The sequence below is a fragment of the Oncorhynchus nerka genome, linkage group LG7 (genome assembly GCF_034236695.1).
Source record: "Oncorhynchus nerka isolate Pitt River linkage group LG7, Oner_Uvic_2.0, whole genome shotgun sequence".
NCBI lineage: Eukaryota > Metazoa > Chordata > Actinopteri > Salmoniformes > Salmonidae > Oncorhynchus > Oncorhynchus nerka.
In genome coordinates, this window is record NC_088402.1 from 90504985 (window position 1) to 90519984 (window position 15000).

At 38.6% G+C, this 15000-nt stretch overlaps 1 protein-coding gene across 1 annotated transcript in view; it reads right to left on the minus strand.

Annotated features, from left to right (window-relative positions):
• The window catches only part of LOC115126216 (laminin subunit alpha-5-like), a 323432-nt gene that overhangs the window by 237266 nt on the left and 71166 nt on the right, over nucleotides 1-15000 (minus strand). Inside the window, exons 5-6 of the mRNA XM_065021107.1 lie at nucleotides 14752-14922; nucleotides 13140-13237 (exon numbers count right to left, since the gene is read on the minus strand). Of these exons, the coding sequence (XP_064877179.1) occupies nucleotides 13140-13237; nucleotides 14752-14922 (269 nt within the window). The remainder of the gene's footprint in view (nucleotides 1-13139; nucleotides 13238-14751; nucleotides 14923-15000) is intronic.

The window sequence follows — 15000 nt, forward strand, 5'->3', positions numbered from 1 at the left end:
CCATGACTACATGGAACTCTATTCCACAGTACTACATAGAGCCATGACTACATGGAACTCTACTCCACAGTACTACATAGAGCCATGACTACATGGAACTCTATTCCACAGTACTACATAGAGCCATGACTACATGGAACTCTATTCCACAGTACTACATAGAGCCATGACTACATGGAACTCTATTCCACAGTACTACATAGAGCCATGACTACATGGAACTCTATTCCACAGTACTACATAGAGCCATGACTACATGGAACTCTATTCCACAGTACTACATAGAGCCATGACTACATGGAACTCTATTCCACAGTACTACATAGAGCCATGACTACATGGAACTCTATTCAACAGTACTACATAGAGCCATGACTACATGGAACTCTATTCCACAGTACTACATAGAGCCATGACTACATGGAACTCTATTCCACAGTACTACATAGAGCCATGACTACATGGAACTATATTCCACAGTACTACACAGAGCCATGACTACATGGAACTCTATTCCACAGTACTACATAGAGCCATGACTACATGGAACTCTATTCCACAGTACTACACAGAGCCATGACTACATGGAACTCTATTCCACATCAGGTAACTGATGCAAGCAATATAATCAGATTTTAAAAATACACCTTATTGTACAGTGGGGAGTGTGAAGAGACACAAACACACACACACAGGCACAGACACATGTAATACAAACACACTATAACATACATCCAACTACCTACCTCATCCCCATACTGTTTTTATGTCTCGCCCTGACCTTAGAGAGCCGTTTTATTCCTCTATATGGTTAGGTCAGGGTGTGATGTGGGGTGGGCATTCTATGTTTTGTTTTCTAGGTTTCTTTATTTCTATGTTTTGGCCGGGTGTGGTTCTCAATCAGGGACAGCTGTCTATCGTTGTCTCTGATATCGTTGTCTCTGATTGGGAATCATACTTAGGCAGCCCTTTTTTTTTTTCCACCTGTGATTGTGGGTAGTTGACTTTTGTTAGTGGCGCTATAGCCCTGTAAGCTTCACTTCCTTTGTTGTTTTGTTGGCGCCTTTTTAAATAAAAGGAAAATTGTACGCTCACCACACTACACGATATCCAGTTTCTACAATGTTGACAGAATAAATAAAACAGGATTACTGGAAAAATCTAATCCCTATACCTGCTGACTAATAAACCGGTGTCAAATAAAGTTCAATTGAAGAAAGAAAAGTAATTCCAACCATTTTGAATAATTAATTTTTGTTTGAAATTGCTTTATTTATTTTTACTTTATTTAACTAGGCAAGTCAGTTAAGAACAAATTCTTATTTTCAATGACGGCCTAGGAACAGTGGGTTAACTGCCTTGTTCAGGGGCAGAACAACAGATTTGTACCTTGTCGGCTCGGGGGTTTTGAACTTGCAACCTTCCGGTTACTAGTCCAACACTCTAACCACTAGGTTACCCTGCCGCCTCTACACTCTAACCACTAGGTTACCCTGCCGCCTCTACACTCTAACCACTAGGTTACCCTGCCACCTCTACACTCTAACCACTAGGCTACCCTGCCGCCTCTACACTCTAACCACTAGGCTACCCTGCCACCTCTACACTCTAACCACTAGGTTACCCTGCCGCCTCTACACTCTAACCACTAGGCTACCCTGCCACCTCTACACTCTAACCACTAGGTTACCCTGCCGCCTCTACACTCTAACCACTAGGCTACCCTGCCACCTCTACACTCTAACCACTAGGTTACCCTGCCACCTCTACACTCTAACCACTAGGTTACCCTGCCACCTCTACACTCTAACCACTAGGTTACCCTGCCACCTCTACACTCTAACCACTAGGTTACCCTGCCGCCTCTACACTCTAACCACTAGGTTACCCTGCCGCCTCTACACTCTAACCACTAGGTTACCCTGCCACCTCTACACTCTAACCACTAGGCTACCCTGCCACCTCTACACTCTAACCACTAGGCTACCCTGCCGCCTCTACACTCTAACCACCAGGCTACCCTGCCGCCTCTACACTCTAACCACTAGGTTACCCTGCCGCCTCTACACTCTAACCACTAGGTTACCCTGCCACCTCTACACTCTAACCACTAGGTTACCCTGCCACCTCTACACTCTAACCACTAGGTTACCCTGCCACCTCTACACTCTAACCACTAGGTTACCCTGCCGCCTCTACACTCTAACCACTAGGTTACCCTGCCACCTCTACACTCTAACCACTAGGTTACCCTGCCACCTCTACACTCTAACCACTAGGTTACCCTGCCACCTCTACACTCTAACCACTAGGTTACCCTGCCACCTCTACACTCTAACCACTAGGTTACCCTGCCACCTCTACACTCTAACCACTAGGTTACCCTGCCGCCTCTACACTCTAACCACTAGGCTACCCTGCCGCCCCTACACTCTAACCACTAGGTTACCCTGCCACCTCTACACTCTAACCACTAGGTTACCCTGCCGCCTCTACACTCTAACCACTAGGCTACCCTGCCACCTCTACACTCTAACCACTAGGCTACCCTGCCGCCTCTACACTCTAACCACTAGGTTACCCTGCCACCTCTACACTCTAACCACTAGGCTACCTGCCACCCCTACACTCTAACCACTAGGTTACCCTGCCACCTCTACACTCTAACCACTAGGTTACCCTGCCACCTCTACACTCTAACCACTAGGTTACCCTGCCGCCTCTACACTCTAACCACTAGGCTACCCTGCCGCCTCTACACTCTAACCACTAGGCTACCCTGCCGCCTCTACACTCTAACCACTTGGTTACCCTGCCACCTCTACACTCTAACCACTAGGTTACCCTGCCACCTCTACACTCTAACCACTAGGCTACCCTGCCGCCTCTACACTCTAACCACTAGGCTACCCTGCCGCCTCTACACTCTAACCACTAGGTTACCCTGCCACCTCTACACTCTAACCACTAGGTTACCCTGGCGCCTCTACACTCTAACCACTAGGCTACCCTGCCGCCTCTACACTCTAACCACTAGGTTACCCTGCCGCTCTAGAATCTAATTATCAATATAAATCAAACTAAACCTACAATACTATGATTTCCTTGAAAGTAGAAGACTCAAAACGCCATATCCTGAAAGGGCAAGACACAGCGCAGACTCATTGACTTTCAGCACAATATGAGGCGGTTGTAGGATATTAGATATTCTGCACAGCAACTTACTGGGACCGATTCCCACGAGGGGACTGGAACACGATGTTTAACCAACAACACACTGAATATAGCACCAGTATGGAAAGTCTGTATCAATTGACCGTATTATTTTTCTAAATGAAATTTAGAGACAGAAATGTGACTGAGGACAGTAGGAAAGTGTCCAGACTGTTTGTTGATTGAACATGTTAGCTAGGTGTGAATGTTCTGGAAGATGAATTCTAAATGAAAACAATAAGAAGCCTATCCAAACCTGGCGGGTCATCACCAGCAGGACAATCATTCTGGTGGTGCGCTAAACGACGACAAAACCCTTTAGCAGCCATCAATGTTCACCAAAATGAAGTATTCTATAGTATATCACAGTATATATTCTATAGTTTATCACAGTATATATTCTATAGTTTATCACAGTATATATTCTATAGTTTATCACAGTATATATTCTATAGTATATCACAGTATATATTCTATAGTATATCACAGTATATATTCTATAGTTTATCACAGTATATATTTTATAGTATATCACAGTATATATTCTATAGTTTATCACAGTATATATTCTATATTTTATCACAGTATATATTCTATAGTTTATCACAGTATATATTCTATAGTTTATCACAGTATATATTCTATAGTTTATCACAGTATATATTCTATAGTTTATCACAGTATATATTCTATAGTTTATCACAGTATATATTCTATAGTATATCACAGTATATATTCTATAGTATATCACAGTATATATTCTATAGTTTATCACAGTATATATTTTATAGTATATCACAGTATATATTCTATAGTTTATCACAGTATATATTCTATAGTATATCACAGTATATATTCTATAGTTTATCACAGTATATATTCTATAGTATAGCACAGTATATATTCTATAGTTTATCACAGTATATATTCTATAGTATATCACAGTATATATTCTATAGTTTATCACAGTATATATTCTATAGTTTATCACAGTATATATTCTATAGTATATCACAGTATATATTCTATAGTTTATCACAGTATATATTCTATAGTTTATCACAGTATTTATTCTATATTTTATCACAGTATATATTCTATAGTTTATCACAGTATATATTCTATAGTTTATTTTTTATTTTTTTTATTTCACCTTTATTTAACCAGGTAGGCTAGTTGAGAACAAGTTCTCATTTGCAACTGCGACCTGGCCAAGATAAAGCATAGCAGTGTGAACAGACAACACAGAGTTACACATGGAGTAATTAACAATTAACAAGTCAATAACACAGTAGAAAAAAAATGGGCAGTCTATATACAATGTGTGCAAAAGGCATGAGGTAGGCGAATAATACAATTTTGCAGATTAACACTGGGGTGATAAATGATCAGATGGTCATGTACAGGTAGAGATATTGGTGTGCAAAAGAGCAGAAAAGTAAATAATAAAATAAAAAATAAAAAACAGTATAAAAACAGTATGGGAATGAGGTAGGTGAAAATGGGTGGGCTATTTACCAATAGACTATGTACAGCTGCAGCGATCGGTTAGCTGCTCGGATAGCTGATGTTTGAAGTTGGTGAGGGAGATAAAAGTCTCCAACTTCAGCGATTTTTGCAGTTCGTTCCAGTCACAGGCAGCAGAGTACTGGAACGAAAGGCGGCCAAATGACGTGTTGGCTTTAGGGATGATCAGTGAGATACACCTGCTGGAGCGTGTGCTACGGATGGGTGTTGCCATCGTGACCAGTGAACTGAGATAAGGCGGAGCTTTACCTAGCATGGACTTGTAGATGACCTGGAGCCAGTGGGTCTGGCGACGAATATGTAGCGAGGGCCAGCCGACTAGAGCATACAAGTCGCAGTGGTGGGTGGTATAAGGTGCTTTGGTGACAAAACGGATGGCACTATGATAGACTGCATCCAGTTTGCTGAGTAGACTGTTGGAAGCCATTTTGTAGATGACATCGCCGAAATCGAGGATCGGTAGGATAGTTAGTTTTACTAGGGTAAGCTTGGCGGCGTGAGTGAAGGAGGCTTTGTTGCGGAATAGAAAGCCGACTCTTGATTTGATTTTCGATTGGAGATGTTTGATGTGAGTCTGGAAGGAGAGTTTGCAGTCTAGCCAGACACCTAGGTACTTATAGATGTCCACATATTCAAGGTCGGAACCATCCAGGGTGGTGATGCTAGTCGGGCATGCGGGTGCAGGCAGCGATCGGTTGAAAAGCATGCATTTGGTTTTACTCGCGTTTAAGAGCAGTTGGAGGCCACGGAAGGAGTGCTGTATGGCATTGAAGCTCGTTTGGAGGTTAGCTAGCACAGTGTCCAATGACGGGCCGAAAGTATATAGAATGGTGTCGTCTGCGCGAGAGGTGGATCAGGGAATCGCCCGCAGCAAGAGCAACATCATTGATATATACAGAGAAAAGAGTCGGCCCGAGAATTGAACCCTGTGGCACCCCCATAGAGACTGCCAGAGGACCGGACAGCATGCCCTCCGATTTGACACACTGAACTCTGTCTGCAAAGTAATTGGTGAACCAGGCAAGGCAGTCATCCGAGAAACCGAGGCTATTGAGTCTGCCGATAAGAATATGATGATTGACAGAGTCGAAAGCCTTGGCGAGGTCGATGAAGACGGCTGCACAGTACTGTCTTTTATCGATGGCGGTTATGATATCGTTTAGTACCTTGAGCGTGGCTGAGGTGCACCCGTGACCGGCTCGAAACCAGATTGCACAGCGGAGAAGGTACGGTGGGATTCGAGATGGTCAGTGACCTGTTTGTTGACTTGGCTTTCAAGACCTTAGATAGGCAGGGCAGGATGGATATAGGTCTATAGCAGGTTGGGTCCAGGGTGTCTCCCCTTTGAAGAGGGGGATGACTGCGGCAGCTTTCAATCCTTGGGGATCTCAGACGATATGAAAGAGAGGTTGAACAGGCTGGTAATAGGGGTTGCGACAATGGCGGCAGATAGTTTCAGAAATAGAGGGTCCAGATTGTCAAGCCCAGCTGATTTGTACGGGTCAAGGTTTTGCAGCTCTTTCAGAACATCTGCTATCTGGATTTGGGTAAAGGAGAACCTGGAGAGGCTTGGGCGAGGAGCTACGGGGGGCGGAGCTGTTGGCCGAGGTTGAGTAGCCAGGCGGAAGGCATGGCCAGCCGTTGAGAAGTGCTTATTGAAGCTTTCAATAATCGTGGATTTATCGGTGGAGACCGTGTTACCTAGCCTCAGTGCAGTGGGCAGCTGGGAGGAGGTGCTCTTGTTCTCCATGGACTTCACAGTGTCCCAGAACTTTTTGGAGTTGGAGCTACAGGATGCAAACTTCTGCCTGAAGAAGCTGGCCTTAGCTTTCCTGACTGACTGCGTGTATTGGTTCCTGACTTCCCTGAACAGTTGCATATCACGGGGCTATTCGATGCTATTGCAGTCCGCCACAGGATGTTTTTGTGCTGGTCGAGGGCAGTCAGGTCTGGAGTGAACCAAGGGCTGTATCTGTTCTTGGTTCTGCATTTTTTGAACGGAGCATGCTTATCTAAAATGGTGAGGAAGTTACTTTTAAAGAATGACCAGGCATCCTCAACTGACGGATGAGGTCAATGTCCTTCCAGGATACCCGGGCCAGGTCGATTAGAAAGGCCTGCTCACAGAAGTGTTTTAGGGAGCGTTTGACAGTGATGAGGGGTGGTCGTTTGACTGCGGCTCCGTGGCGGATACAGGCAATGAGGCAGTGATCGCTGAGATCCTGGTTGAAGACAGCGGAGGTGTATTTGGAGGGCCAGTTGGTCAGGATGACGTCTATGAGGGTGCCCTTGTTTACAGAGTTAGGGTTGTCCCTGGTGGGTTCCTTGATGATTTGAGTGAGATTGAGGGCATCTAGCTTACATTGTAGGACTGCCGGGGTGTTAAGCATATCCCAGTTTAGGTCACCTAACAGAACAAACTCTGAAGCTAGATGGGGGGCGATCAATTCACAAATGGTGTCCAGGGCACAGCTGGGAGCTGAGGGTGGCCGGTAGCAGGCGGCAACAGTGAGAGACTTATTTCTGGAGAGGGTAATTTTCAAAATTAGTAGTTCGAACTGTTTGGGTATGGACCTGGAAAGTATGACATTACTTTGCAGGCTATCTCTGCAGTAGACTGCAACTCCGCCCCCTTTGGTAGTTCTATCTTGACGGAAGATGTTATAGTTGGGTATGGAAATCTTTGAATTTTTGGTGGCCTTCCTGAGCCAGGATTCAGACACGGCAAGGACATCAGGGTTAGCAGAGTGTGCTAAAGCAGTGAGTAAAACAAACTTAGGGAGGAGGCTTCTGATGTTTATCACAGTATATATTCTATAGTTTATCACAGTATATATTCTATAGTTTATCACAATATATATTCCATAGTTTATCACAGTATATATTCTATAGTTTATCACAGTATATATTCTATAGTTTATCAAATTATATATTCTATAGTTTATCACAGAATATATTCTATAGTTTATCACAGTATATATTCTATAGTTTATCACAGTATATATTCTATAGTTTATCACAGTATATATTCTATAGTTTATCACAGTATATATTCTATAGTATATCACAGTATATATTCTATAGTTTATCACAGTATATATTCTATAGTATATCACAGTATATATTCTATAGTTTATCACAATATATATTCTATAGTTTATCACAGTATATATTTTATAGTTTATCACAGTATATATTCCATAGTTTATCACAGTATATATTCTATAGTTTATCACAGTATATATTCTATAGTTTATCAAATTATATATTCTATAGTTTATCACAGAATATATTCTATAGTTTATCACAGTATATATTCTATAGTTTATCACAGTATATATTCTATAGTTTATCACAGTATATATTCTATAGTTTATCACATTACGTATTCTATAGTTTATCACAGTATATATTCTATAGTTTATCACAGTATATATTCTATAGTATATCACAGTATATATTCTATAGTTTATCACAGTATATATTCTATAGTATATCACAGTATATATTCTATAGTTTATCACAATATATATTCTATAGTTTATCACAGTATATATTTTATAGTTTATCACAGTATATATTCTATAGTTTATCACAGTATATATTCTATAGTTTATCACAGTATGAAGGCCTATAGTTTATCACAGTATATATTCTATAGCATATCACAGTATGAAGGCCTATAGTTTATCACAGTATATATATATATATTCTATAGTTTATCACAGTATATATTCTATAGTTTATCACAGTACGTGTTCCATAGTATATCACAGTATATATTCTATAGTTTATCACAGTATATATTGTATAGTTTATCACAGTGTATATATTCTATAGTATATCACAGTATATATTCTATAGTTTATCACAGTATATATTCTATCGTTTATCACAGTATATATTCTATAGTATATCACAGTATATATTCTATAGTTTATCACAGTATATATTCTATGGTTTATCACAGTGTATATATTCTATAGTTTATCACAATATATATTCTATAGTTTATCACAATATATATTCTATAGTTTATCACAGTATATATTCTATAGTATATCACAGTATATATTCTATAGTTTATCACAGTATATATTCTATGGTTTATCACAGTGTATATATTCTATAGTTTATCACAATATATATTCTATAGTTTATCACAATATATATTCTATAGTTTATCACAGTATATATTCTATAGTATATCACAGTATATATTCTATAGTTTATCACAGTATATATTCTATAGTTTATCACAGTATATATATATTCTATAGTTTATCACAGTATATATTCTATAGTATATCACAGTATATATTCTATAGTTTATCACAGTATATATTCTATAGTATATCACAGTATATATTCTATAGTTTATCACAGAATATATTCTATAGTTTATCACAGTATATATATATTCTATAGTTTATCACAGTATATATTCTATAGTATATCACAGTATATATTCTATAGTTTATCACAGTATATATTCTATAGTATATCACAGTATATATTCTATAGTTTATCACAGTATATATTCTATAGTATATCACAGTATATATTCTATAGTATATCACAGTATATATTCTATAGTTTATCACAGTATATATTCTATAGTATATCACAGTATATATTCTATAGTTTATCACAGAATATATTCTATAGTTTATCACAGTATATATATATTCTATAGTTTATCACAGTATATATTCTATAGTATATCACAGTATATATTTTATAGTATATCACAGTATATATTCTATAGTTTATCACAATATATATTCTATAGTTTATCACAGTATATATTCTATAGTTTATCACAGTATATATTCTATAGTTTATCACAGTATATATTCTATAGTTTATCACAGTATATATTCTATAGTTTATCACAGTATATATTCTAGTTTATCACAATATATATTCTATAGTTTATCACAGTATATATATATTCTATAGTTTATCACAGTATATATTCTATAGTTTATCACAGTATATATTCTATAGTTTATCACAGTATATATTCTATAGTTTATCACAATATATATTCCATAGTTTATCACAGTATATATATATTCTATAGTATATCACAGTATGAAGGCCAATAGTTTATCACAGTATATATTCTATAGTATATCACAGTATATATTCTATAGTTTATCACAGTATATATTCTATAGTTTATCACAGTATATATTCTATAGTATATCACAGTATATATTCTATAGTATATCACAGTATATATTCTATGGTTTACCACAGTGTATATATTCTATAGTTTATCACAATATATATTCTATAGCATATCACAGTATGAAGGCCTATAGTTTATCACAATATATATTCTATAGTTTATCACAGTATATATTCTATAGTTTATCACAGTATATATTCTATAGTTTATCACAGTATATATATATTCTATAGTTTATCACAGTACGTATTCTATAGTTTATCACAGTATATATTCTATAGTTTATCACAGTATATATTCTATAGTATATCACAGTATATATTCTATAGTTTATCACAGTATATATTCTATAGTTTATCACAGTATATATTCTATAGTTTATCACAATATATATTCTATAGTTTATCACAGTATATATTCTATAGTTTATCACAGTATATATTCTATAGTTTATCACAGTATATATTCTATAGTTTATCACAGTATATATTCTATAGTATATCACAGTATATATTCTATAGTTTATCACAGTATATATTCTATAGTTTATCACAATATATATTCCATAGTTTATCACAGTATATATATATTCTATAGTTTATCACAGTATATATTCTATAGTATATCACAGTATATATTCTATAGTATATCACAGTATATATTCTATAGTATATCACAGTATGAAGGCCTATAGTTTATCACAGTATATATTCTATAGTATATCACAGTATATATTCTATAGTTTATCACAGTATATATTCTATAGTTTATCACAGTATATATTCTATAGTATATCACAGTATATATTCTATAGTATATCACAGTATATATTCTATGGTTTACCACAGTGTATATATTCTATAGTTTATCACAATATATATTCTATAGCATATCACAGTATGAAGGCCTATAGTTTATCACAATATATATTCTATAGTTTATCACAGTATATATTCTATAGTTTATCACAGTATATATTCTATAGTATATCACAGTATATATTCTATAGTATATCACAGTATATATTCTATAGTATATCACAGTATATATTCTATAGTTTATCACAGTATATATTCTATAGTTTATCACAGTATATATTCTATAGTATATCACAGTATATATTCTATAGTATATCACAGTATATATTCTATAGTATATCACAGTATATATTCTATAGTTTATCACAGTATATATTCTATAGTTTATCACAGTACGTATTCTATAGTTTAGGTAATAGGTAATAGTTTAGGTAATAGGTAGTCCTATTGCCAACCATCATCAGTTGATCCAGTAAATAATTCCTGAACGGCAGTCGAGTGATTAAAAGATGCCACTTCCTGCTTTATTTACAGCAGGTTCTAGTAAGAAAGCATCAAGGTAATGAGTTAGTGTTTCCATATGTTTCTGTGCTTCGGGATTGGACACCAGGTCCACTGCGCGCAAATGTGTAGGCTATTGCGCAACACCCGCCGGTATTGTGTGAATATCCTAACGATAATGATGTTGAGAGCCCGGTAACGCTTTTCTTGTGTCGAAGGAGCGGAGGACCAAAACGCAGCGTGGTTACTATTCATGGTTCTTTAATAAAGACTCTTCACATGAACAAACTAACAAAACAAGAAACGTTGAAAACCCCAAAACAGTCCTATCTGGTGCAAACACAGAGACAGGAACAATCACCCACAAAAACCCAACACCAAACAGGCTACCTAAATATGGTTCCCAATCAGAGACAATGACTAACACCTGCCTCTGATTGAGAACCATATCAGGCCAAACATAGAAATAGACAAACTAGACATGTAACAATAGAATGCCCACTCAGATCACACCCTTAACCATAGACTGTTGTTAAGGAATACATTGTCTCTAAATTCACATTGTTTACATTTCTACAGGTCAGACTTTTAAAAAAAATGTGTAAACGTCCAAATGTCGGCCTTTTACCAGATTCATGTTTTTCCCCTGAACTGTTTAATTTGAATTATTTACAACAATTCAGTACGATGTAGTCGATAGAATATTTAGCCCACAATGACTTTATTTGATTTTAGAGCAAATTAAAGAACAACTATGAAATGTTTTCATGAAAAGCATCAAATAGACACAACCTTTTTTCACATTCTTTAATTAAAAAAAAAAACTCTAACAGAAACAGGCTACAACTCGCTTCCCAGTTTCCACCCTCCCCCCCAAGTAGGCCTACAAGGAAACGCAATGTTTCTCGATGATGTTGAGAAGCGCGGGGGTCCGTATGCCAACATACACGTAGGTGAGAGGTAAAGAGAGGAGTCAGGTTCATTTAAGACTAAATGTCTTTAATTAATTAACAGAATTTATGTGTGTAATTTAGGTGTAGTAATCTCTACAGAATCTATTGAGGTGTAGTAATCTCTACAGAATCTAATGAGGTGTAGTAATCTCTACAGAATCTAATGAGGTGTAGTAATCTCTACAGAATCTATTGAGGTGTAGTAATCTCTACAGAATCTAATGAGGTGTAGTAATCTCTACATAATCTATTGAGGTGTAGTAATCTCTACAGAATCTAATGAGGTGTAGTAATCTCTACAGAATCTAATGAGGTGTAGTAATCTATACAGAATCTATTGAGGTGTAGTAATCTCTACATAATCTAATGAGGTGTAGTAATCTCTACAGAATCTAATGAGGTGTAGTAATCTATACAGAATCTAATGAGGTGTAGTAATCTCTACATAATCTATTGAGGTGTAGTAATCTCTACAGAATCTAATGAGGTGTAGTAATCTCTACAGAATCTATTGAGGTGTAGTAATCTCTACAGAATCTAATGAGGTGTAGTAATCTCTACAGAATCTAATGAGGTGTAGTAATCTCTACAGAATCTATTGAGGTGTAGTAATCTCTACAGAATCTATTGAGGTGTAGTAATCTCTACAGAATCTAATGAGGTGTAGTAATCTCTACAGAATCTATTGAGGTGTAGTAATATATATTCTATAATCTATTGAGGTGTAGTAATCTCTACAGAATCTAATGAGGTGTAGTAATCTCTACAGAATCTATTGAGGTGTAGTAATCTCTACAGAATCTAATGAGGTGTAGTAATCTCTACAGAATCTATTGAGGTGTAGTAATCTCTACAGAATCTAATGAGGTGTAGTAATCTCTATTCTAGAAGCTATCATCTATTAGTGTATAGTCAGACTGTCCCCCTTACTTGTAGGGGTCGTTGGGGTCGTGTGGGTCGCAGGCCTCAGCGTGGCCGTTACACACACAGCGTCCTCCGATACTGATGTCCTTGATACTGTAGTAATACTGCAGGGAGACAGGCAGAGCACAAAGACATTAGATCAAGTTGACAAGTGATTGCACAATAGATCTGCATTTTTTAATGTAAAGTGCTTTTCTACCACCCGCTCCCCAACCCGCTGACCACTTCTCTACCTCCTTCCCCCTACCCTCTGACCCCTTCTCTACCTCCTTCCCCCTACCCTCTGACCCCTTCTCTACCTCCTTCCCCCTACCCTCTCTCCCCTCTGCCCAGTAGTACCCACCCTGTGTGTGATGGTTGGATCACGGAGGGCCTTGCCTATCAGGTGCCCCAGGAGGGTGTTGGTCCTGTACCCTAACCCAGTACCCTAACCACAAACCTAACCCAGTACCCTAACCACAAACCTAACCCAGTACCCTAACCCACTACACAGTACCCTAACACAGTACCCTAAAGACACAAAAATAACCCAGTACCCTAACCCATTATCCTAATCCACTACACAGTACCCAAACTGAGTACCCTAACCACAAACCTAACCCAGTATCCTAACCCAGTACCCTAACCACAAACCTAACCCAGTACCCTAACCACAAACCTAATCCAGTATCCTAACCACAAACCTAACCCAGTACCCTAACCCAGTATCCTAACCCAGTATCCTGACCCAGTATCCTAACTCAGTACCCTAACCCAGTATCCTAATCCACTACACAGTATCCTAACCCACTACCATGTATCCTAACACAGTACCCTAACCCAGTACCCTAACCCAGTATCCTAATCCACTACACAGTACCCTAACCCAGTATCCTAACACAGTACCCTAACCCAGTATCCTAACCCAGTATCCTACCCCAGTATCCTAACCCAGTATCCTAATCCACTACACAGTATCATAACCCAGTACCCTAACCCAGTATCCTAACCCAGTATCCTAACCCACTACCCAGTACCATGTATCCTAACCCAGTATCCTACCCCAGTATCCTACCCCAGTATCCTAACCCAGTATCCTAACTCAGTATCCTAACCCAGTATCGATGTGTCCTAACCCAGTACCATGTGTCCTAACCCAGTACCATGTGTCCTAACCCAGTACCATGTGTCCTAACCCAGTACCCTAACCCACTAACCACTACCATGTACCCTAACCCACTACCATGTGTCCTAACCCAGTACCATGTGTCCTATCCCAGTACCCTAACCCAGTAACCACTACCATGTGTCCTAACCCAGTACCCTAACCCACTAACCACTACCATGTGTCCTAACCCAGTACCCTAACCCACTAACCACTAACCACTACCATGTGTCCTAACCCAGTACCCTAACCCACTAACCACTACCATGTATCCTAACCAGTACCCTAACCCACTACCATGTGTCCTAACCCAGTACCCTAACCCACTACCCACTACCATGTATCCTAACCCAGTACCCTAACCCACTAACCACTACCATGTATCCTAACCCAGTACCCACTACCATGTATCCTAACCCAGTATTCTAATCCACTACCATGTGTTCTAACCCAGTACCCTAACCCAGTACCCACCCTGCGTGTGACGGTGGGGTCGCGGAGGGCCTTGCCCATCAGGTGTCCCAGGAGGGTGTTGGTTCTGAGGAAACGGAGACGGATGTTGGTGGCCTTGGTGAAATCCCTCAGGACTGGAGAGTAGGAGAAGTTCATAGCCCCGGGACGCCCGTTCACTAGAGACACCACCACCTGGGAGAGAGGGACGATGTCACACACACACACACAGACGCTGTCTCTCACACACACACAGACGCTGTCTCTCACACA